Here is a 23,699-nt window from a genome sequence, read left to right on the forward strand (position 1 = left end):
GCCAGAAGAGTCCCGAGCCGTCCACGAGGGTGGGGGGCGCGCCCTACCCCCTGGGCGTGGGCCCCTATCTCGTGGACGACTTGGAGACCCCCCTGACATGAGACCTACGCCAAAAATTCCTATAAATACAGAAACCTCCAGAACATAACCTAGATCGGGAGTTCCGCCGCCGAAAACCAATCTAGATCCGTCCCGACTCCCTGCCGGAGGGGGGAATCCCTCTCCGGCGGCCATCTTCATCATCCCAGCGCTCTCCATGACGAGGAGGGAGTAGTTCACCCTCGGAGCTGAGGGTATGTACCAGTAGCTATGTGTTTGATCTCTCTCTCACTAGTGTTCTTGATTTAGCACGATCTTGATGTGCCGCGAGTTTTGCTATTATAGTTGGATCTTATGATGTTTCTCCCCCTCTATCTCCTTGTGATGAATTGAGCTTCCCCTTTAAATTATCTTATCAGATTGAGTCTTTAAGGATTCGAGAACACTTGATGTATGTCTTGCATGCGCTTATCTGTGGTGACAATGGGATATTCACGTGATCTACTTGATGTATGTTTTGGTGATCAACTTGCGGGTTCCGTGACCTCGTGAACTTATGCATAGGGGTTGGCACACGTTTTCGTCTTGACTCTCCGGTAAAAACTTTGGGGCACTCTTTGAAGTTCTTTGTGTTGGTTGAATAGATGAATCTGAGATTGTGTGATACATATCGTATAATCATACCCACGGATACTTGAGGTGACATTGGAGTATCTAGGTGACATTAGGGTTTTGGTTGATTTGTGTCTTAAGATGTTATTCTAGTATGAACTCTAGGATAGATTGAACAAAAGAATAGCTTCGTGTTATTTTACTACGGACTCTTGAATAGATCGATCAGAAAGGATAACTTTGAGGTGGTTTCGTACCCTACAATAATTTCTTCGTTTGTTCTCCGCTATTAGTGACTTTGGAGTGACTCTTTGTTGCATGTTGAGGGATAGTTATATGATCCAATTATGTTATTATTGTTGAGAGAACTTGCACTAGTGAAAGTATGAAACCTAGGCCTTGTTTCGAAGCATTGCAATACCGTTTACGCTCACTTTTATTATTAGTTACCTTGTTGTTTTTATATTTTCAAATTACAAAAACCTATATCTACCATCCATATTGCACTTGTATCACCATCTCTTCGCCGACCTAGTGCACCTATACAATTTACCATTGTATTGGGTGTGTTGAGGACACAAGAGACTCTTTGCTATTTGGTTGCAGGGTTGTTTGAGAGAGACCATCTTCATCCTACACCTCCCACGGATTGATAAACCTTAGGTCATCCACTTGAGGGAAATTTGCTACTGTCCTACAAACCTCTGCACTTGGAGGCCCAACAACGTCTACAAGAAGAAGGTTGTGTAGTAGACGTCACATCGCAGCCCCAAACTTTAAGAAACGACAACTTGGGTTTCTTGCCAAACCACAGTTCATAAGGCGTCGTTTCAACGGATTTTGATGGTGCCCTATTTAAGGTGAATGCAGCCGTCTCTAAAGCATAACCCCAAAATGATAGCGGTAAATCGGTAAGAGACATCATATATTGCACCATATCTAATAAAGTGCGGTTACGATGTTCGGACACACCATTATGATGTGGTGTTCCAGGTGGCGTGAGTTGCGAAACTATTCTACATTGTTTGAAATGAAGACCAAACTCATAACTCAAATATTCACCTCCACGATCAGATCGTAGAAACTTAATTTTCTTGTTATGATGATTTTCCACTTCACTCTGAAATTCTTTGAACTTTTCAAATGTTTCAGACTTATGTTTCATCAAGTAGACATACCCATATCTGCTCAAGTCATCTGTGAAGGTCAGAAAATAACGATACCCTCCACGAGCATGAACACTCATCGGACTGCATACATCAGTATGTATTATTTCCAATAAGTCTGTCACCCGTTCCATTGTTCCAGAGAAAGGAGTCTTAGTCATCTTGCCCATGAGGCATGGTTCGCAAGCATCAACTGATTTCAAAACCCCATCAGCATGGAGTTTCTTCATGCGCTTTACACCAATATGACCTAAACGGCAGTGCCACAAATAAGTTGCACTATCATTATTAAACTTATATCTTTTGGCTTCAATACTATGAATATGTGTATCACTACTATCAAGATTTAGTAAAAACAGACCACTCATCAAGGTTGCATGACCATAGAAGATATTTCTCATATAAATAGAACAACCATTATTCTCTGGTTTAAATGAATAACCGTCTCGCATCAAACAAGATCCAGATATAATGTTCATGCTCAACGCTGGCACCAAATAACAATTATTTAGGTCTAAAACTAATCCCGAAGGTAGATGTAGAGGTAGCGTGCCGACGGCGATCACATCGACTTTGGAACCATTTCCCACGCGCATCGTCACCTCGTGCTTAGCCAATATTCGCTTAATCCGTAGCCCCTGTTTCGAGTTGCAAATATTAGCAACAGAACTAGTATCAAATACCTAGGCGCTACTGCGAGCATTAGTAAGGTACACATCAATAACATGTATATCAAATACACCTTTCACTTTGCCATCCTTCTTCTCCGCCAAATACTTGGGGCAGTTCCGCTTCCAGTGACCAGTCCCTTTGTAGTAGAAGCACTCAGTCTTAGGCTTAGGTACAGACTTGGGCTTCTTCACTTGAGTAGCAACTTGCTTGCTGTTCTTCTTGAAGTTCCCCTTCTTCCCTTTACCTTTTTTCTTGAAACGGGTGGTCTTGTTGACCATCAACACTTGACGCTCCTTCTTGATTTCTACCTTCACAGCCTTTAGCATTGTGAAGAGCTCGGGAATCGTCTTATCCATCCCTTGCATATTATAGTTCATCACGAAGCTCTTGTAGCTTGGTGGCAGTGATTGAAGAACTCTGTCAATGACACTATCATCATGAAGATTAACTCCCACCTGAGTCAAGTGGTTGTGGTACCCAGACATTCGGAGTATATGTTCACTGACAAACTATTCTCCTCCATTTTGCAGCTGTAGAACTTATTGGAGACTTCATATCTCTCAATCCAGGCATTTGCTTGAAATATTAACTTCTACTCCTGGAACATCTCATATGCTCCATGACGTTCAAAACATCGTTGAAGTCCCAGTTCTAAGTTGTAAAGCATGGCACAGTGAACTAACGAGTAGTCATTAGCTTTGCTCTGCCAGGTGTTCATAACATGTGGCGTTGCTCCTGCAGCGGGTTTGTCACCTAGCGGTGCTTCCAGGACGTAATTCTTCTATGAAGCAATGAGGATAATCCTCAAGTTATGGACCCAGTCCGTGTAATTGCTACCATCATCTTTCAACTTAGCTTTCTCTAGGAACACATTAAAATTCAACGAAACAACAGCACGGGCCATCTATCTACAACAACATAGACATGCAAAATACTATCAGGTACTAAGTTCATGATAAATTAAAGTTCAATTAATCAAATTACTTAAGAACTCCCACTTAGATAGACATCCCTCTAATCATCTAAGTGATCACGTGATCCATATCAACTAAACCATGTCCGATCATCACGTGAGATGGATTAGTTATCTATGGTGGACATCACTATGTTGATCATATCTACTATATGATTCACGCTCGACCTTTCGGTCTCAGTGTTCCGAGGCCATATCTGCATATGCTAGGCTCGTCAAGTTTATCCCGAGTATTGTGCGTGTGCAAAACTGGCTTGCACCCGTTATATGTGAACGTAGAGCTTATCACACCCGAACATCATGTGGTGTCTCGGCACGACGAATTGTAGCAACGGTGCATACTTAGGGAGAACACTTATACCTTGAAATTTAGTGAGAGATCATCTTATAATGCTACCGCCGAACTAAGCAAAATAAGATGCATAAAGGATAAACATCACATGCAATCAATATAAGTGATATGATATGGCCATCATCATCTTGTGCCTTTGATCTCCATCTCCAAAGCACAGTTATGATCACCATCGTCACCGGCTTGACACCTTGATCTCCATCGAAGCATCGTTGTCGTCTCGCCAACTATTGCTTCTACGACTATCGCTACCGCTTAGTGATAAAGTAAAGCAATTACATGGCGATTGCATTTCATACAATAAAGTGACAACCATATGGCTCCTGCCAGTTGCCGATAACTCTGTTACAAAACATGATCATCTCATACAATAAAATTTAGCATCATGTCTTGACCATATCACATCATAACATGCCCTGCAAAAACAAGTTAGACGTCCTCTACTTTGTTGTTAAAAGTTTTACGTGGCTGCTACGGGCTGAGCAAGAACCGTTCTTACCTACACATCAAAAACCACAACGCGGTATAGTGATTGATTTTTGATCTTCAGAAAGAACCATGTTCATTGAATCCGATTCAACTAAAGTTGGAGAAACTGACACCCACTAGCCACCTGTGTGTGAAGCACGTCGGTAGAACCAGTCTCGCGTAAGCATACGCGTAATGTCGGTCTGAGCCACTTCATCCAACAATACCGCTGAATCTAGAATCAACTAGTGACGGCAAGCAATATGTATAATACCCACGCCCACAACTCCTTTGTGTTCTACTCGTGCATATAACATCTACGCATAGACCTGGCTCGGATGCCACTGTTGGAAAACGCAGTAATTTCAAAAAAAATCCTACGCACACGCAAGATATATCTAGGTGATGAATAGCAACGAGAGGGGAGAGTGTTGTCCACGTACCCTCGTAGACCGTAAGCGGAAGCGTTATGACAACGCGGTTGATGTAGTCGTACGTCTTCACGATCCGACCGATCCTAGCACCGAAGGTATGACACCTCCGTGATCTGCACACGTTCAGCTCGGTGACGTCCCACGAACTCTAGATCCAGCTGAGTGTCGAGGGAGAGCTTCGTCAGCACGACGGCGTGATGACGGTGATGATGAAGTTACCGACGCAGGGCTTCGCCTAAGCTCTATAACGATATGATCAAGGTGGAAATCTATGAAGGGGGGTACCGCACACGGCTAAGAGATCAACTTGTGTATCTATGGGGTGCCCCCTCCCCCGTATATAAATGAGTGGAGGAGGGGGAGGGCCGGCCCCTCTATGGCGCGCCCAAGGGGAGTCCTACTCCCATGGGGAGTAGGATTCCCCTCCTTCCCTAGTTGGATTAGGAGAGGAAGGAAGGGGGAGAGGGGGGAAGGAAAGGGGGCCGACCCCCACCCAATTCGGATTGGGCTTGGGGGGCACGCCCCTCCTAGGCTCCCTTCTCCTCTCTCCCACTATGGCCCAATAAGGCCCATATACTTCCCGGGGGGTTCCGGTAACCTCCCGGTACTCCGGTATATTCCTGAACTCACACGGAACCATTCCGATATCCAAACATAGGCTTCCAATATATCGATCTTTATGTCTCGACCATTCTGAGACTCCTCGTCATGTTTGTGATCTCATCCGGGACTCCGAAAAACCTTCGGTACATCAAATCACATAACTCATAATACAAATCGTCATCAAACGTTAAGCGTGCGGACCCTACGGGTTTGAGAACTGTGTAGACATGACCGAGACACATCTCCGGTCAATAGCCAATATCGGAACCTGGATGCTCATATTGCCTCCTACATATTCTACAAAGATCTTTATCGGTCAAACCGCATAACAACATACGCCGTTCCCTTTGTCATCGGTATGTTACTTGCCCAAGATTCGATCGTTGGTATCATCATACCTAGTTCAATCTCGTTACTGGCAAGTTTCTTTACTCGTTATGTAATGCAACATCCCATAACTAGCTCATTAGTCACATTGCTTGCAAGGCTTATAGTGATGTGCATTACCGAGAGGGCCCAGAGATACCTCTCCGACAATCGGAGTGACAAATCCTAATCTCGATCTATGCCAACTCAACATACACCATCGGAGACACCTGTAGAGCATCTTTATAATCACCCAGTTACATCGTGACGTTTGATAGCACTAAGTGTTCCTCCGATATTCGGGAGTTGCATAATCTCATAGTCATAGGAACATGTATAAGTTATGGAGAAAGCAATAACAATAAACTAAACGATCATAGTGCTAAGCTAACGGATGTGTCAAGTCAATCACATCATTCTCTAATGATGTGATCCCGCTCATCAAATGAAAACTCATGTCTATGGTTAGGAAACTTAACCATCTTTGATTAACGAGCTAGTCAAGTAGAGGCATACTAGTGACACTATGTTTGTCTATGTATTCACACATGTACTAAGTTTCCGGTTAATACAATACTAGCATGAATAATAAACATTTATCATGATATAAGTAAATATAAATAACAACTTTATTATTGCCTCTAGGGCATATTTCCTTCAGTTCTATTTATATGAGTAATATCTTTTATGGTCATGCACCCTTGATGAGTGGTCTATTTTTGTTAAATCTCGATTGTAGTGATACACATATTCATAATATTGAAGCCAAAAGATGTAAAGTTAATAATGATAGTGTAACTTATTTGTGGCACTGCCGTTTAGGTCATATTGGTGTAAAGCGCATGAAGAAACTCCATGCTGATGGGCTTTTGGAATCACTTGATTATGAATCACTTGAGGCTTGCGAACCATGCCTCATGGGCAAGATGACTAAGACTCCGTTCTCCGGAACAATGGAGCGAGCAACTGACTTATTGGAAACAATACATACTGATGTATGCGGTCCGATGAGTGTTGAGGCTCGCGGTGGGTATCGTTATTTTCTAACTTTCATAGATGATTTGAGCAGATATGAGTATATCTACTTGATGAAACATAAGTCTAAAACATTTGAAAAGTTCAAAGAATTTCAAAGTGAAGCGGAAAATCATCATAACAAGAAAATAAAGTTTCTACGATCTGATCATGGAGGTGAATATTTGAGTTATGAGTTTGGTCTTCATTTGAAACAATGTGGAATAGTTTCGCAACTCACGCCACCTGGAACACCATAGCGTAATGGTGTGTCCGAACGTCGTAACCATACTTTACTAGATATGGTGCGATCTATGATGTCTCTTACCGATTTACCGCTATTGTTTTGGGGTTATACTTTAGAGACAGATACATTCACGTTAAATAGGGCACCATCTAAATCCGTTGAGACGACACCATATGAACTCTGGTTTGGCAAGAAAACTAAGTTGTCGTTTCTTAAAGTTTGGGGCTGCGATGCTTATGTGAAAAATCTTCAACCTGATAAGCTCGAACCCAAATCGGAGAAATGTGTCTTCATAGGATAGCCAAAAGATATTGTTGGGTACACCTTCTATCACAGATCCGAAGGCAAGATATTCGTTGCTAAGAATGGATCCTTTCTAGAGAAGGAGTTTCTCTTGAAAGAAGTGAGTGGGAGGAAAGTAGAACTTGATGAGGTAATTGTACCTTCTCCTGAATTGGAAAATAGTTCATCACAGAAATCTGTTCTAGTGATTCCTACACCAATTAGTGAGGAAGCTAATGATGATGATCATGAAACTTCAGATCAAGTTACTACCGAACCTCGTATGTCAACCAGAGTACGATCTGCACCAGAGTGGTACGGTAATCCTATTCTGGAGGTCAGGTTACTAGACCATGACGAACCTACGAACTACGAGGAAGCGATGATGAGCCCAGATTCCGTGAAATGGCTTGAGGCCATGAAATCTGAGATGGGATCCATGTATGAGAACAAAGTGTGGACTTTGGTTGACTTTCCCGATGATCCGCAAGCCATAGAGAATAAATGGATCTTTAAGAGGAAGCCTGACATTGACGGTAATGTTACTGTCTACAAAGCTTGACTTGTCGCGGAAGGTTTTCGACAAGTTCAAGGAGTTGGCTACAATGAGACCTTCTCACACGTAGCGATGCTTAAGTCTCTCTGAATCATGTTAGCAATTGCCGCATTTTATGATTATGAAATTTGGCAAATTGATGTCAAAACTGCATTCCTTAATGCAGATCTTAAAGAAGAGTTGTATATGATGCAACCAGAAGGTTTTGTTGATCCTAAAGGTGCTAACAAAGTGTGCAAGCTCCAGCGATCCATTTATGAACTGGTGCAAGCCTCTCGGAGTTGGAATATATGCTTTGATAGTGTGATCAAAGCATATGGTTTTATACAGACTTTTGGAGAAGCCTGTATTCACAAGAAAGTGAGTGGGAGCTCTGTAGCATTTCTAATATTATATGTGGATGACATATTATTGATTGGAAATAATACGGAATTTCTGGATAGCATAACAGGATACTTGAATAAGAATCTTTCAATGAAAGAAATCGGTGAAGCTGCTTATATATTGGGCATCAAGATCTATAGAGATAGATCAAGACGCTTAATTGGACTTTCACAAAGCACATACCTTGATAAAGTTTTGAAAAAGTTTAAAATGGATTAGTCAAAGAAAGGGTTCTTGCCTGTGTTACAAGGTGTGAAGTTGAGTCAGACTCAATGCCCGACCACTGCAGAAGATAGAGAGAAAATGAAAGTCATTCCCTATGCCTCAGCCATAGGTTCAATCATGTATGCAATGTTGTGTACCAGACCTGATGTGTGCCTTGCTATAAGTTTAGCAGGGAGGTACCAAAGTAATCTAGGAGTGGATCACTAGACAGCGGTCAAGAACATCCTGAAATACCTGAAAAGGGCTAAGGATATGTTTCTCGTTTATGGAGGTGACAAAGAGCTTGTCGTAAATGGTTACGTCGATGCAAGCTTTGACACTGATCCAGATGACTCTAAGTCACAAACTGGATACATATTTATATTGAATGGTGGAGCTGTCGGTTGGTGCAGTTCCAAGCAAAGCGTCGTGGCGGGATCTACGTGTGAAGCGGAGTACATAGCTGCTTCAGAAGCAGCAAATTAAGGAGTCTGGATGAAGGAGTTCATATCCGATCTAGGTGTAATACCTAGTGCATCCGGTCCAATGAAAATATTTTGTGACAATAATGGAGCAATTTCCTTGGCGAAGGAATCCAAATTTCACAAGAGAACCAAACACATCAAGAGACGCTTCAATTCCATCCGCGATCAAGTCAAGGAGGGAGACATCGAGATTTGCAAGATACATACGGATCTGAATGTTGCAGACCCGTTGACTAAGCCTCTCTCACGAGCAAAACATGATCAGCACCAAGACTCCATGGGTGTTAGAATCATTACTATGTGATATAGTTTATTGACTCTAGTGCAAGTGGGAGACCGAAGGAAATATGCCCTAGAGGCAATAATAAAGTTGTTATTTATATTTCCTTATATCATGATAAATGTCTATTATTCATGCTAGAATTGTATTAACCGAAAACTTAGTACATGTGTGCATACATAGACAAACAGAAGTGTCCCTAGTATGCCTCTACTTGACTAGCTCGTTAATCAAAGATGGTTAAGTTTCATGACCATAGACATATGTTGTCATTTGATGAACGGGATCACATCATTAGAGAATGATGTGATGGACAAGACCCATCCGTTAGCTTAGCATAATGATCGTTTAGTTTCATTGCTATTGCTTTCTTCATGACTTATACATATTCCTCTGACTATGAAATTATGCAACTCCCGAATACCAGAGGAACACCTTGTGTGCTATCAAACGTCACAACGTAACTGGGTGATTATAAAGATGCTCTACAGGTGTCTCTGAAGGTGTTTGTTGAGTTGGCATAGATCGAGATTAGGATTTGTCACTCTGAGTATCGGAGAGGTATTCTGGGCCCTCTCGGTAATGCACATCACTATAAGCCTTGCAAGCAATGTGACTAATGAGTTAGTTATGGGATGATGCAATACAGAACGAGTAAAGAGACTTGCTAGTAACGAGATTGAACTAGGTATGATGGTGCCGACGATCGAATCTCGGGCAAGTAACATACCAATGACAAAGGGAATGACGTATGTTGTTATGCGGTTTGACCGATAAAGATCTTTGTAGAATATGTAGGAGCCAATATGATCATCCAGGTTTCGCTATTGGATATTGACCTGAGATGTGTCTCGGTCATGTCTACATAGTTCTCGAACCCGTAGGGTCCGCACGCTTAATGTTCGATGACGATTTGTATTATGAGTTATGTGTTTTGGTGACCGAAGTTTGTTCGGAGTCCCGGATGTGATCACGGACATGACGATGAGTCTCAAAATGGTCGAGAGGTAAAGATTCATATATTGAAAGGTAGTATTCAGACATCGGAATGGTTCCGAGTGATTCGTGTATTTTTCTGGAGTACCGAGGGGTTACCAGAACCCCCCGGGGAAGTATTGGGCCAACATGGGCCTAAGGGAGAGAGAGGGAAGCCCGCGGGGGTTGGCCGCGTGCCCCCCTCCTTGGGAGTCCGAATAGGACAAGGAGGAGGGGGCGGCGCCCCCCTTCACTTTCCCTCTCCCTCTCCTTTCTATTCCCTCCGGTGGAAGAAAGGAAAAGGGGGGGCGAATCCTACTTGGACTAGGAGTCCAAGTAGGACTCCCCCCGTGGCGCGCCCCTCCTGGCCGCCATCCTCTCTCCCCCTCCTTTATATACATGGCCAGGAGGCACCCCAAAGGCACACCAATAGTTCTCTTAGTCATGTGTGGTGCCCTCCTCCACAGTTTACTCCTCCGATCATAGCGTCGTAGTGCTTAGCCGGAGCCCGGCGCGGATCACATCACCATCACCGTCACCACACCGTCATGCTGTCGGAACTCTTCCTCAACCCTCTACTGGATCAAGAGCTCGAGGGACGTCATCGAGCTGAACGTGTGCTAAACACGGAGGTGCCGTACGTTCGGTACTTGGATCGCTTAGATCATGAGGACGTTCGACTACATCAACCGCATTAACTTAACGCTTCCGTTTTCGGTTTACGAGGGTACGTGGACACACACTCTCCCTCTCGTTGCTATGCATCTTCTAGATAGATCTTGCGTGATCGTAGGAAATTTTTTGAAATTGCATGCTACATTCCCCAACAGCGTGTGCTCCTCTTGGGCCGTCATCATCAATGATTGCGAGTTTATCTGGTTGCGACGACGTTCTTTGGGCTGGCTCGGAGCTCCACCCATTGCCACCTCGGCTCCAGCATCTTGTGCCTACGTTTGCCCCTCTCTCTCTTACAAGTGATGGCATCCTCCAGTCTTGCCGACAGGGCCGATGCTCCACGGTCCGATATGAGAGGGCAAAGGACCCTATCTGACCTTGGTCTGGTGGGGATGTTGCGATGAAGTCTTCTTCGAGGTGGTGCATGTTCATATGCTGTGAGTGGCCTTGGTGGTCTCGTGGTGGTTCGGCCACTCATGTGCTTCTTCTGGGCGACAAGTTATCGATGTTCAGTAGGGCACCCATCGTGGTTTTTGACGGTGCTTAGCTTGTCTACTATAGTTTTCTTTGACCGGCTTGTATGAGGATTCTTTTAGGAGAAATGTGTGGTAGCTCCTGGGTGTCCCTACACCCTCATGACCAACAAATTCATAAAAAATGACATTTTGTGACATCAAACTAGCTCAAAAATTAGGTGCTTGCAAATTTTCGTCGAGAAATATGATCATATGAGCTCTACACATGGAAAACAAAAAGTCAGTGCTCAAAACTTTAAGCACTGAAATCTTTTTCTTGTGTAGACATCATAGAATGTTTTTTGTCATGAAATCTTTTTTTGTGAAATTTGTCATGAAATCTTGCAAGCACCTACAAAGTTTGAGCATTGATGCCACGAAATTATAGATTTTTTATTTTCCATTTTCTTTTATAAATTTACTGTTCGTATAGGGTGTAGGGACACCCGGGAGTTGAAGAAACACTCTTCTTTTAACACTTCTTATCGTTTGGCCGTGTGGCTTTGCCTATAAAGCGGGATGAAAGTTTGTTTCGAGAGAAAAAATACCATTCAAATGTGATGTCGTACTTAAAATGCAAAGATATAACGATTTTCATCGCCATTCAATAAAAACAGGTGTTGCGCCAAACGGCTGCTTCGATACAGGGATCTGAGTGGCACTTAAGTATACGTCAACTGAATTAGGACAATAACAAGGCCATCCACCTCAAGTCAAAGAGCAAGCGAAAACATCCTTCTAGCAGCTAGTCATCAATCGATCTATTCGTGTTGCTTCACAGACGATCTCATCTCCTCCAGCAACTTGGTGGGCGACAAGAACTCTCTGACCTCCGGCAGATCGTTAAGCTCCTCGTACGTCAACCACATGACCACGGACTTGTCCTCGTTGGGAACGACGGGGCTGGAAGGTGGTGCAGCCGGCGGCCAGTCCGGCCCGAAGCTTCTTTCCAAGGCAGCCGCAGATGGGGGGCTGTAGAAGTCTTCCTCGCTGATGCCCAATGCCAGCCTCACCTTCTCCTTGTTCCGCAGCCACCAAAAGAAGTCATTCGGATCCACAGCCTCATGCTCGTCCGCCGAGCTCTCCTCGACGAGCCCCTCTTGTTCGCCGGCCTCCACGTCTTGTTTCTCCACCGGGTGATCGTCCTGGTTCATTTCGCGGCGGCGGCGGTATTGGCGCGCCGGAGCAGGGCTGTCGGCGTCGGCCTTCCTCTTGCGCGCGGACGACGACGCGGCGGGTTCCTTGTTGTTCTTGGCGGCGCGCGGGCTGAAGTAGACCTTGCAGAGGGTGACCTCGTCCTGGCCGTCGCCGTGCAGGCCGAGCTCCACCATGAGCCACCCGGAGCGGACCCGCACACCGTCCTCCTTGGTGACGAACGAGAAGTTCTGGCGATGGCCCAGGAGGCCTCCGCCGTGGTGGTGCGCCGAGACCACGGGCTTGGAGCCGGCCTCGGAGTGCCAGCACCCCTCCTGGGAGTCCACCGTGCGCCCCCTGCGGCCGCCGCCTTTGGCCCGCACGGCGGTGAAGAAGTACCACGCCTCGTCGCCGTTGCTGGAGACGGCCGCGGCGTACTGCTGCGTGAGGTCCTCGGGGTGGGCGGCGTAGACGTCGCCTTCGTGGATGAACTTGCACGACATGTCGCCGTCGGTGACTCGCGGGCCGAGGTACGCCGCGATGAGCTCTTGCTCGCAGGGGTGGGCGTCGAGGGCGAAGTGCGGGCGCCCCGGCGCCCTGGAGCGGCGGCCGTGGGCAACCATGGCGGGCGACGGAGTTGCTCGCCGACGCCGAGAGAGCGCGCGTGGAGTCGAGGGTGATGGAATCGCTTGTGAGCGGACGGGTTGGAATCGACGGACGATCGCTCGTCACACATATATACTGTGTATCCACCTACGGGCGATCACGCCTGCTGCTCGGATTCTGAATTAGACTCGAGTTGTGAGTAATCATTACGGTGACGCGTGCGACCGAGTTCGTGTCTGCTACCCGGATCCCAGGGCCCCACAAGGTTTCCATATTTGGGTGCTTGGGCTGGGCTAGGCTAGGCAGATGTGTTTGTCCATGTCAACAGCACGCGGTTTTCCGTTTTTCACTTTCCTTATTTACTGAGCTCGTGAACAACATGGAATGCCCAGTATACTCAAGTAGCGACGGCCGTCCTTGAAAACCCACCAATGCAGGATAAGAAAACAACCAAAATCAACACAATACTTACCCCGCAAAAAGAAAATCAACACAATACTAGTCGCGGGAGCTACAGGCACATTTTTTACCGGAAGACAAATACTATCATTCTACGATTATATGTCATACAGCACATATGATAGTGAACCAATCTCCTTCCATTATATCTTTTCTACGCATACATGTACAAATCAGAATACCCGACAGAGTAGAGGGAGAATGAACATATGTAGTACTATTATAAGCAAATCGCTGATAATCACATCCAGCTCACCACACCTCCGCTCCTTTTGTGGCACCAAGCAACATGGCAATTGCAGCAAGTGAAGCCTGCATGTGGCACCAAAAAGTTCAATCACAGTAAGTCCAAGTTCCTCCCATGACTACTATATTGTACAGGATCAACAAATCCTTCATCACTTATGTGTAGTGGTATATGTATTTTGCGGGATTAACAATTCCTTCAACGTTTCTATGTAGCGGCTAGCTAAATACGTGCATGAACGTTTGTACTGTTAGTTGAGTAGGAATATGAATTCTGGGTGGATAATTAAAGCCTATCATTAATTTGCTGCCAAACTATAATCAATGTCAAAATCCTTCTTTCGCTCAGGACATTTCACAATTTGAAAACCCACAACTAGGTAGCTGCATTTAGTATTTTGATTTGGATTCCCATATTCAAAGGTAAATGCCATCCATCATATGCGCTACAGTTATAATGAAGCAACAGGATTCTGCTATTGTATTTGTAGCTACAGTCTGAAGTCTCAGAATTAAAAGAAACATGATATTGAGTTGTTCACCAGCCATGCACAAGGCAAACTGGGAAGCATGTTGATGTAACTGGCAGTAACTAGGAAACTGCAGATGATGACACTGGTAGAAAGGACTTACAGCAATAGTACAAGCAACATATCCTGGTTTCTCCCTGTAGTCGTGTACTCGGACGCAGATCAGAACAAAAGCTCCAACATACCACGGAATGGCAGCAAAGAAGAAGCCAATAATGAACCTTTTCCAAATAGTAGAAGCAGCAGTTTCTCAGGGTCCAATCCAAGTTTCTGAGATGCAATGTAATAAAACAATTAATGTTCAGAGAAACTTACAGAAACCAACCCATGCCAAGGCCACAGCATGGAAGGCGTCGCATCCTCACAGGTCTTCCTTCAACAACAGGTATATAACCTAAGAAACAGCAACGTGATAAAATGAGTAAGCCAAGTTGGAGCAAAGTTTCAAATTTAACTGTTCATTTTATTATATTTTCCCAAAGGTGTATGGATTTAAGGATTCCATGACATTCTTAATTGTACTGCTCTGCAAAATTATGCTGAATCATGTTTTTGCACAACATATATCAGACAGTAGCACCATCAGGTTCCTTTGTAAACTTCACTTTGATCTACAGAAACCCATTTATTGCTTAACTATTTTCTTAGTTGATCTATTTGTATGTTCTTGTATGTTGATTTTTTTTCAACTAAATTTAAGTCTTCGGGACATTGGAGCCTCCAAAGCTTCTTCAAAGACATGGCTAATATCATTAATTGCAATTAGGGAAGTAGTGATGGTGAAAAGACTCGATCCCTCAAAAAATTATCACAATCTTGAGCACCGTGTGTCTCACACGAATGAGTAGTGACTCTCCAAAATGAGATTAAGATCCATTTATGTTGAGAGTCGTTAACTGGAACAAAATGGCACATGAAGCCTAAAATTTGGGTACACAGGAAGACACCGAGGAAAGTATATGCCTGGTTACCCCATAAGAGCAGAACCCTAGATTCAGGTATCTCAGGAGTAAGAAACTCCTAATACAATACTCCTATTTGCATATCTAGCTAGCGGTTAGTGCGGAATGCAGAGTGCTCTGGGACTTGTCGGCATGTGGAATTTGGTGTTTATTTTGGGTTTGTTCCCCTTGGAAAACAACCTTCCGATGTGTTTATTCCACTCCTACTAGAAAACACAGAGCTCCTGCCAGTTTGCTAAAGAAAAAACTATGTGAAAACCTAACCTATCCAATGATCTAGTATGTGAGATGAAACTCGTATACCACTTTTCAGGTTTCATTCCAGTTCCACTCTCCGGTTCAGACAATAGGAAATAGGCACAACAGTCAACAGGTCTTGTTCTACTCCTGATTTCTCCAAAGGCTTGCAACTTGCAGTAAATGAACAACACAAGAGAAATTGTCCAGCAACAATAAAAGGCAGCGCGGGTAAGACAGATCATTCTCATCGTACGCATCAACAGAGAAGCAAATGATCGGATCGCGCGACAGGGGTTTCTCCCGTACCTTGCACGGCCTGGTAGCCCTGGGCGTAGTAGGGCGCGGCGGCCGAATAAGCCTGCAGAGGAGCGTAGACCGCGTAGGACGGCGGCGGCGGCGGCGGATAGTTCCGGAACCCAGGCGGCGGAGCAGGCTGGGGGAACCCGACCGCCGGCTGCGGGAACTCGCCGGAAGCGAACGGGGCCCCGAAGGTGCCGTACTGCTGCTGCTGCTGTTGATAATACGGCGGCGCCGACGGCGGGAATCCGGAGGCGGAGGCGGGGGCGGGGGCGGAGTGGCCCTCGCCGTCGGTGCCGGGCATCTCGCCGCCCATGGCGCGGGCGGTGGGGAGGGTTTGCTCGGGTGCTGGGTTGGGGAATCGAGACGCGGGAGAGATGGAGACAACTAGCTACTCGTCGTCGCCTTGGCACGTTGGTGTTTGTTAACGCTGGCGTTTGCTCAGCCTGTGAGGTTCGTTGTCAAACCAACTCAGAATTTGTATCATGCATTGTTGCGCTGATGCTCATATTTATCCTGAATTTATTTAAAAAAATTTAACGATATGTGTTCAGTGAAAAGAGATGTTTTCGTCAATTACGAGACGTTTAGGATGACTTTGTAAAATCTCAAGATGATGTGTCGGCTCATTCTTTAGCAGATGCTCATAGGGACAGGGTGCGCGTGTGTACGTTCATAGGAGTGCGTATGCACGTATATATGAGTGATTTTGTCTGTACTGATGTTTAAAATAAATAAATAATTTATAACCCTGAAAAAAAGAACGCACTAATTTAGTACTCTTTGCACGGTTTTCATTCGCAAAATCGTTTCTCACGACAGGCAGTAGGTGTCTGTAAAAATGACGTGTCAGGTTTCTGCTTCGAGAGAAATCTTAAATCTTGCGACCACATAAAAACGTGTCGCTCGTCTTAGCTTCCAAGCAATCAGACCGTATAGATTGGCGTGTTCGGATCGTTGGCAACGTGGTTCTTCTCAGCTCAGTACAGCTCAGCTTGGTTACAAAAACAGCACTGAGCTTTCGGGCATGCGCTTTCTGCTTCAGTGTTGTCATTGACGAGATACTACAGCACAACGAGCCTTTTGTCTGAAAAAAAATAAAGGGAATAAATACACGAGAAGGAGCAGCAGCCAATACACGAGTTTCTATTGTTTCTAAATAAACGAACTGTCTTCTTCTCGTTGATATATGATGATGATCAGGCGGTAAAGTCAAACGGAGACAGAGGCCGCATCAGCCAACAAATTATTTAATGTACAACGCAGACAAATTATTTCATGTACAACGCAGCCGCAAGCCCTCTTGATCTGATCTTGACTTCACAACAACCAGGAGCAGGAGCACCGCCACTTGCAAAGCTGCTTCAGCTGGAACACCTCAGACCTTCGATGGTGGATCCTGGAAGCCGCAAACCATGTTGGCAGGTACAGCGACATCGATCATCTTTGGGTAAGACAGGTTCAGGTCTGCCAAAGGAGAGACAGGGTAAACGATCAATTCAGCTTCCGTTTAAGAATTGAAATTAGGATTAGATCAGGTCGATCTGGTAAGTGAGCATTCTCGGAAACGAACACAGGTGTTCATGTACTGTATTAAACGGGGACAGACAGGTACTTACTTTCCATGATCGTCTTGAAAGTTTCCTGCAAACAGAACATGCAATGCATAGTTATGGACGAACCGACACCTTTTATGGGGTAAATGTTTTTAAGGAATTTTAGCCTAATTAGCGGGTACCTTATCTTTTGATAGTCGGGCATTATAGGCAACCTCCTCTTCGACAGTAGTTACCTGCAAATAGTATAACTCAAGCGACTAGCAACTTGGTAGCCAAAATTTAAAGATGCTGGGTAAGCCACTTACCGTGAAACCTTTGTAGTCATGGGCAGGATAAAGCAGGGTATCCTTCGGTAAAGTGAAAATCTGTTGGGAATAGAGTCTTCAGTTAGTTATTAGATCCATTGGGCTGTGTGCATCCACTTGGTGCAGAGGCTGCTAGATCAATAAAAGTCTTCTTGCATAATTTAATTAAATCCATGCATTATGTTGCAGTTTTGTCTGTATGATACTCCCTCCGTTCCTAAATATTTGTCTTTATAGAGATTTCAACAAGTGACTACATACGGAGCAAAATGAGTGAATCTACACTCTAAAATATGTCTATATACAACTGTATGTGGTAGTCCATTTGAAATATCTAAAAAGACAAATATTTAGGAATGGAGGGGGTACAATACAAGATTTCATGTAGTACTTGCCTGTGAATGCACTGATTGGTACAGCTGATCGGAGCTTCCTCCCTGGAATGACACGGAATAAAACAAACTATCAATACAAAAGCAATTACCTGTGGCCAATCAGAATTTCTCTAAAATTCAAAGTTCAAACATCCACGTGCAAGCAGAACTTATGTCTCACTCACAGACCACCACTATGGAGCATAACAGACAATGAATTTCAATGCCTAAAAACTAGTCTTTTAGCTCTAAAACACCATTAACACTTTTCTCTTGATGAAGAGTTTCCTTCAGATATGGTTTTCCTGTTTTTTCTGGCTTTTACATAAGATTGACTTTCCTGTTTTCCAGGTCATGAAGAAGTGAGTGTGGTCACAATATTACCTGGAAGTCTGTCCTTCCGCATGCACGTATAATTAAGGCATCCCCAGTGAAAGCCATCCTTGGTGAGGGTTGATCAGGACTATCACCTGTTACATAAGTCACACAGCCAGCAGTATGGCCAGGAGTAGCTCGCACCTGGAAAGAATTTCAATGTTTCTGCTATCAGAAATCTCGTCATATCTACCATACTAGTAGCTTTGATCAGCTAGCCTTACGAGAACATTGCCCTCATGAAAGACAAGCCGCAACATAAATAATTTGAGTGCTGCTCTTCCCAGCACTTGATTGCACAATTTGTTTATACTTTAGCAGCTTTGGACATGTCACAATTGCAATACATTCTTAAAAGTAAATTTGGTCATACTCATATCTACCAATACTAGTAGCTTTGATCAGCTAGCTTTATGAGAGCATTTGCCCTCCTGAAGGACAAACCACAACATAAATAATTTGAGTGCTGCTCTTCCCAGCACTTGATTGCACATTTTGTTTATACTTTAGCAGCTTTGGGTATGTCACAATTGCAATACATTCTTAAAAGTAAGTTTCAATAGTAATAGAGAACAATTCCTTCATTGATTAATCAATAATGACAAAGCACTTACGTAAAAACACACTTGCTAAAATCCATACCACATATATTATTCATTTTCTACAAACAAAATGTAATTCGTTTTCATATAGTTCAACCTATAAGATCGCACGCTCTTCTAACTTTTACTGCAGGCAGAACAGTAGATCGTCTTGCTCGTATAAGAAAAACGCCATAGTTAAACAATGAAAACTGTAACATGAAACCCTGTGAGATCAAGCTGCACTATCTTGGTCTCAACCTTGTTTGTTTAGTTTGGCCCCTTAGTTTTCTTATTACTTTGGTAGTTTTTTTTTTTGCCAGCTTTGCTATTTTTTTAGGTAATTAGGTTATTTAGGATGCGATATTTGTAACCATGTTGACCTTTGAAGGAGCTTCTTAAAGACAATCAAACAGAAGAACTCGGTGTTCTCTGTAATTCAGATTAGCTGTTTACACTGGAGACCCTGGTTGGCTGTGTGCATCATGATGATGCAGAGGCCGGGGTCTTTCCCCTTTTCGAAAAAAAAACACTGGAGACCCTGGTGCTAATATTGCGGCATACAGAAACTGCAATTTATATATAGTAACTACTAGATGAAAGAAGCACATGAAGCAAAATTGCATATTAAAATTGTGCTCTACCTCAAGGAAAAGCTTCCCAAAGTATATTTTGTCCCCGTGCTCAACAGACTGGTCGGCCTTTGCTCCACTAGCTTTTGAAATAACAGATTTGGCTCCTGGTAGCTTAGTCTGACAGACATTCCATCAGCTGACCATGTATTACCAAAGAGAACAAAAATGTTGAAACTCCTAGAAGTTCAATGAAACATCTGGAGAAGTCCAGAGGTGCTTACTTTTATTAGTCCTGTTCCAGTGACATGATCAGCATGTACATGAGTATTCATAGCGTAGATGAGTTTCAAGCCTAATTCCTTGATAAGATTGAGATCTCTATCAACTGTTCTGTCAACAGGGTCAATCAACTGGTAGCAACAAAAAAAAAGTCAGGGAGGAGATTGAAAAGATGCAAACAAGCATAGCTCAAAATCTAATCCATAAATTATGAAGGCACTAGTTGCTCCTGAGTCATGTTCATCTTTCAAAGACACAAATGCTTCTGATCCAGCCAAGAGCTTATCCTGCTAATATGGTATGGTTTTTCATAAAGACATGGATAGGGAAGAGGGCTTCTAAGTTTGCTTTCACTTATGCTTGCCTTGAGCCTATTTGGAGAAATTGGACAAACTAAAGTTGGTATCTACATTCCACGGCAGTTCAAGTTCAACAGACACTTTTGGTACTTGAGTTGGCATCCAACTCAAAAGAATCTACCCAACTGTAGCTCTACTGCAATTTGTATTTCTCCTTCTGATTAATCAATGAAATATGGCCCTATGGCCATCTTTTCGTCAAAAAAAAAAAGAATCTACCCAACTGCATTCAACCAACCAAAATTACTCCAAACATCACCCAATCCAGGCCAGGGAGTTGCGCTCACCACGGCGGGCTTCTCGGGGTCACCGACGTCGGCGAGGAGGTAGGTGTAGGTGGAGCTCTCCTTCTCGAACAGCTGCCTGAAGAGGAGCTTGCTGTCCGCGCAAACACCGGTGCCGTAGGCCGCCATTGCGAGGGCCGGCAGTGGCGGGATCCGGCGGGGAGCGCAGGAGGCGGCGGCCTTGGGCGCGGAGGGCGACCTGGCTGCAGCTGCCAGTTGCGGGATCAGGTGGCGGTATAAGCGGAGCGGCACCATTCTCTTTGGTGTATTATATAAGGAGGTGGTGCGGCAGCGGAAGGGCGAAACGGCGGCACAGCAAGGCTGGCTTGGTTCTTATCGCGCGGATTTGGACGGCTCGCCCGCGGCGTGGACCTCGCGGTGGTTCGCGGAGGGCTAGACTTTTGATAATATAAAGAACTCGGCGGCAGGGCGATGGGCGCGATGGCGTGACGAGATCGGCGATGAGGTAGCCGGTAGCGGTAGGGATGGGACATGGGAGGACGAACGGATGATGATGGGGTTGCCGAGGTGGAGATGCCGGATCCCGGGTACATGATTTTGGCACTTTTTTTGCTATGCCGACTCTGCTGGTTCAGGTATCGGACTTCCACACAGCATTTTCAGAAACAAACCAAGTTGTACTAGCACTAGCAGTCTCTAAAATTTCTAACTTGGACTCGATTGATGCTGAGTATGCAGCAATTTGGTATATATTATAGATAAATTATAAATAAAGAGGTACTCCTAGTGCGGTACTACTAGCTTTCGTTTGTCTGCAACTTTCTTTCGCACCAGGGAGCATCTGACAAATCACAAAACCTACTCTCAAGTTTGTGACTTCTAAGATATAAGAGCATCTTTAACAGCCGCCGAACACGCCGCGCGCTAAAAACTACTTTGCCGCGTGTTCATCGTCTGATTTGACGCGGCGGGCAGCGCTGACTCCAGCAACGGTGTTAAAATGCAACACGCGCAGCTTCAGTAGCGCGCAAAAATGCAGCGCGCGACTCTCGCACAAACAACATATGTATTCCAAACACAAGAAAAAGATCAAACACAAACAAAAAAAATCAACAATAAATAGTTTAATTTCATTTTTACAACTCAAACAAACAGTTTATCGTTCAATACAACAAATAGTGCAATAACACAACAAATAGTTCAACAATACAACATCAAACGCACAAATCATGATGCTTTTTGTCGTCCATTCCATGTCCACCACTTCTCAATGAGATCCTTCTGAAGATCATTATGCGTTGCGGGACGTCGAATGGCATGATAGGAGGCAACAAAAACGGGCCACCCTTTCAGCCCTCCGTCGCACTCGCACGAGATGTCCCAAGAGCTCATACTGAGAGTAGTCTACAATTGGCCACGCGCATTCTCGATGATCATGTTGTGCATGATCACGCAAGCGTGCATGATGTACCAAAGCATTTTTTGATCTCAAAATCTAGCCGGTCCTCTCACAATAGCAAATTGAGCTTGCAAAATCCTAAAAGCTCTCTCCACATCTTTTCTAGTCGCCGTTTGAGCATTGTGGAAATCAAGATTTTTCTCACCTTTCGGTTTTTTCAACGGCTTCACAAATGTTTGCCACTTTGAATAGATGCCATCCGCAAGATAATAGTCATAGTTGTATGTACGGCCATTTGCTACAAACTGCATCGGTGACAAATCACCATTTGCAATCTTATTCATCAGTGGTGACCGGTTGACAACATTGATGTCATTCAAAGATCCAGGCATTCCAAAGAACGCATGTCAAATCCAAGTCTCTTGATCGGCCACCGCTTCAAGGATTATAGTGGAACCCTTTTTTTTGGCCGTGGAATTGCCCATGCTATGCCTTTGGACAATTTTTCCAACTCCAATGCATGCAATCTATTGACCCAAACATACCTGGGAAGCCGCGAGCTTTGTTCATCTCCAATAGCCTTGCGGCGTCTTCAGCATTGGGAGATCTCAAATACTCCTGACCAAAGACTTGGACAGTTCCGACTGCGAAGCGCTTGACACACATGATGACTTGGTTCTCACCCACAGCCAAGTGATCATCAACTAGATCAGCCGGGATACCGTATGCCAGCATAGGCAAAGCGGCTGTCACCTTCTGAAAAAGGTGCTATGCCCGAGCTCTTCGGCGGCATTCCTTCTTTGCTGAAAAAACCGTTCATGGCTCGCTAGTTTCTCTGTAATGCGCCTGAACAACTCGGTGCTCATCCTAAACCGGCGACGAAAGTACGACTCCGGGTATGTGGGATTCTCCGCAAAATAATGTCTGATCAATCTGTTGTGGGCATCGATCCTATCCTCCAAATTTTCTGCAGACCAATAACCAAACCACTGTGCTTCGGTTTTTTATTGATGTGCATAGCTAGGATCATTGCAAGATCCTTCTCCTCTTCCATATCAAATTCTTCTTCGAAAGTTGAACCAAATTCATGAAGTTTGAGCAATACATACCTTGCGGGCGTTTTATCGAACACCTTGCGGGTACCGAGCGGCAGCGAGCGGCCGCGTGCTGTTCGTCGAAGCACCGCCGCGCGCGAGGGGCGGCGGTGACTAGAGGGAGGCGTAGGAAGCTGCCGCAGCGCGAGGATAGGCCGGGAAAGCGCCGGAACGGTCGCCGGGCGGCGCGGACGGCGGCGGCGCCGCGGATGGATGGGGTGGGTGGAGTTGCGAGCGAGCGCTCGAGAGTCCGGCACGCGGGAGCGGGCGCAGCAAATAAGCGGTGCACGATGGCGTTTCGACCCGCGCGCTGAACTAAATATGTCTCGCGCGCGCGATTGTTGCGCCTCCGCTGGAGCGCCCGGACCGATAGCGCGCACGCAAAAAACGCTGATTTTTCAGCGTGGCGCTTATATAGCGTGGATGTTGGAGATGATTTAAACTAGTATTAAGAAGAGTTTGTGATGTATGACCTCATTCATTACGCATAGTGTTTGTGTAAAATGGTACTACTATCGATGAAGTGCTCACGTGCATGTTTGCCTCTAGTAGTTCTTCACTGTCCAATAATCAACAATTCAGATCTGTATCAGCAACATATTGGTAGACTCGCACGATAGCATGCGTTCTTGTCACAGGCAAACTAGCCGCGTCCTGACGCACTTCCGTGGGTGCATACCACCAGTGAAAAGGTTCAATTAGGGGGTGTTTGGTTTCCTGATTTGCATGTGGCTCGCACCTGTCATGCAAAACTTGGAAGGTTTGGTAGGCTGCATGG

General features: G+C 44.8%; 2 protein-coding genes across 2 annotated transcripts; both read right to left on the reverse strand.

Moving 5' to 3' along the window:
* Positions 1-13,481: 13,481 nt before the first annotated feature.
* Positions 13,482-16,229, reverse strand: LOC125544376 (large ribosomal subunit protein eL20z). The gene is made up of 4 exons (XM_048708039.2): positions 15,786-16,229; positions 14,593-14,671; positions 14,381-14,498; positions 13,482-13,813 (listed from the first exon to the last, which is right to left on the reverse strand). The coding sequence occupies exons 1-4, from the start codon at positions 16,090-16,092 to the stop codon at positions 13,754-13,756; spliced, it is 564 nt and encodes a 187-aa protein (XP_048563996.1). The 5' UTR covers positions 16,093-16,229; the 3' UTR covers positions 13,482-13,753.
* Positions 16,230-16,936: 707 nt separating this feature from the next.
* Positions 16,937-20,988, reverse strand: GLY3 (glyoxalase II 3). Its single transcript, XM_048708038.2, has 9 exons — positions 20,471-20,988; positions 19,827-19,955; positions 19,615-19,722; positions 18,399-18,533; positions 18,036-18,077; positions 17,641-17,700; positions 17,515-17,568; positions 17,396-17,420; positions 16,937-17,243 (listed from the first exon to the last, which is right to left on the reverse strand). Exons 1-9 carry the CDS (start codon positions 20,720-20,722, stop codon positions 17,155-17,157), a joined length of 894 nt encoding a protein of 297 aa, XP_048563995.2. The 5' UTR covers positions 20,723-20,988; the 3' UTR covers positions 16,937-17,154.
* Positions 20,989-23,699: the final 2,711 nt, after the last annotated feature.

This window comes from Triticum urartu, chromosome 3A (genome assembly GCF_056163025.1).
Source record: "Triticum urartu cultivar PI428250 chromosome 3A, HENAU_Tu73, whole genome shotgun sequence".
Classification (NCBI taxonomy): Eukaryota; Viridiplantae; Streptophyta; class Magnoliopsida; order Poales; family Poaceae; genus Triticum; species Triticum urartu.

Bases quoted from the DNA above. Each gene is read 5' to 3' on its own strand.
- GLY3 (XM_048708038.2), bottom strand. From the start codon at position 20,722: ATGGTGCCGCTCCGCTTATACCGCCACCTGATCCCGCAACTGGCAGCT. The intron at 19,956-20,470 runs GTGAGCGCAACT...TGTTGCTACCAG, and splicing joins ACCCCGAGAAGCCCGCCGTG to TTGATTGACCCTGTTGACAG. The intron at 18,534-19,614 runs GTAGAGCACAAT...AATTCTTTCCAG, and splicing joins TTGGGAAGCTTTTCCTTGAG to GTGCGAGCTACTCCTGGCCA.
- LOC125544376 (XM_048708039.2), bottom strand. From the start codon at position 16,092: ATGGGCGGCGAGATGCCCGGCACCGACGGCGAGGGCCACTCCGCCCCC. The intron at 14,672-15,785 runs GTACGGGAGAAA...GCTGTTTCTTAG, and splicing joins GGGCTACCAGGCCGTGCAAG to GTTATATACCTGTTGTTGAA. The intron at 14,499-14,592 runs GTAAGTTTCTCT...TATTTGGAAAAG, and splicing joins CTTGGCATGGGTTGGTTTCT to GTTCATTATTGGCTTCTTCT.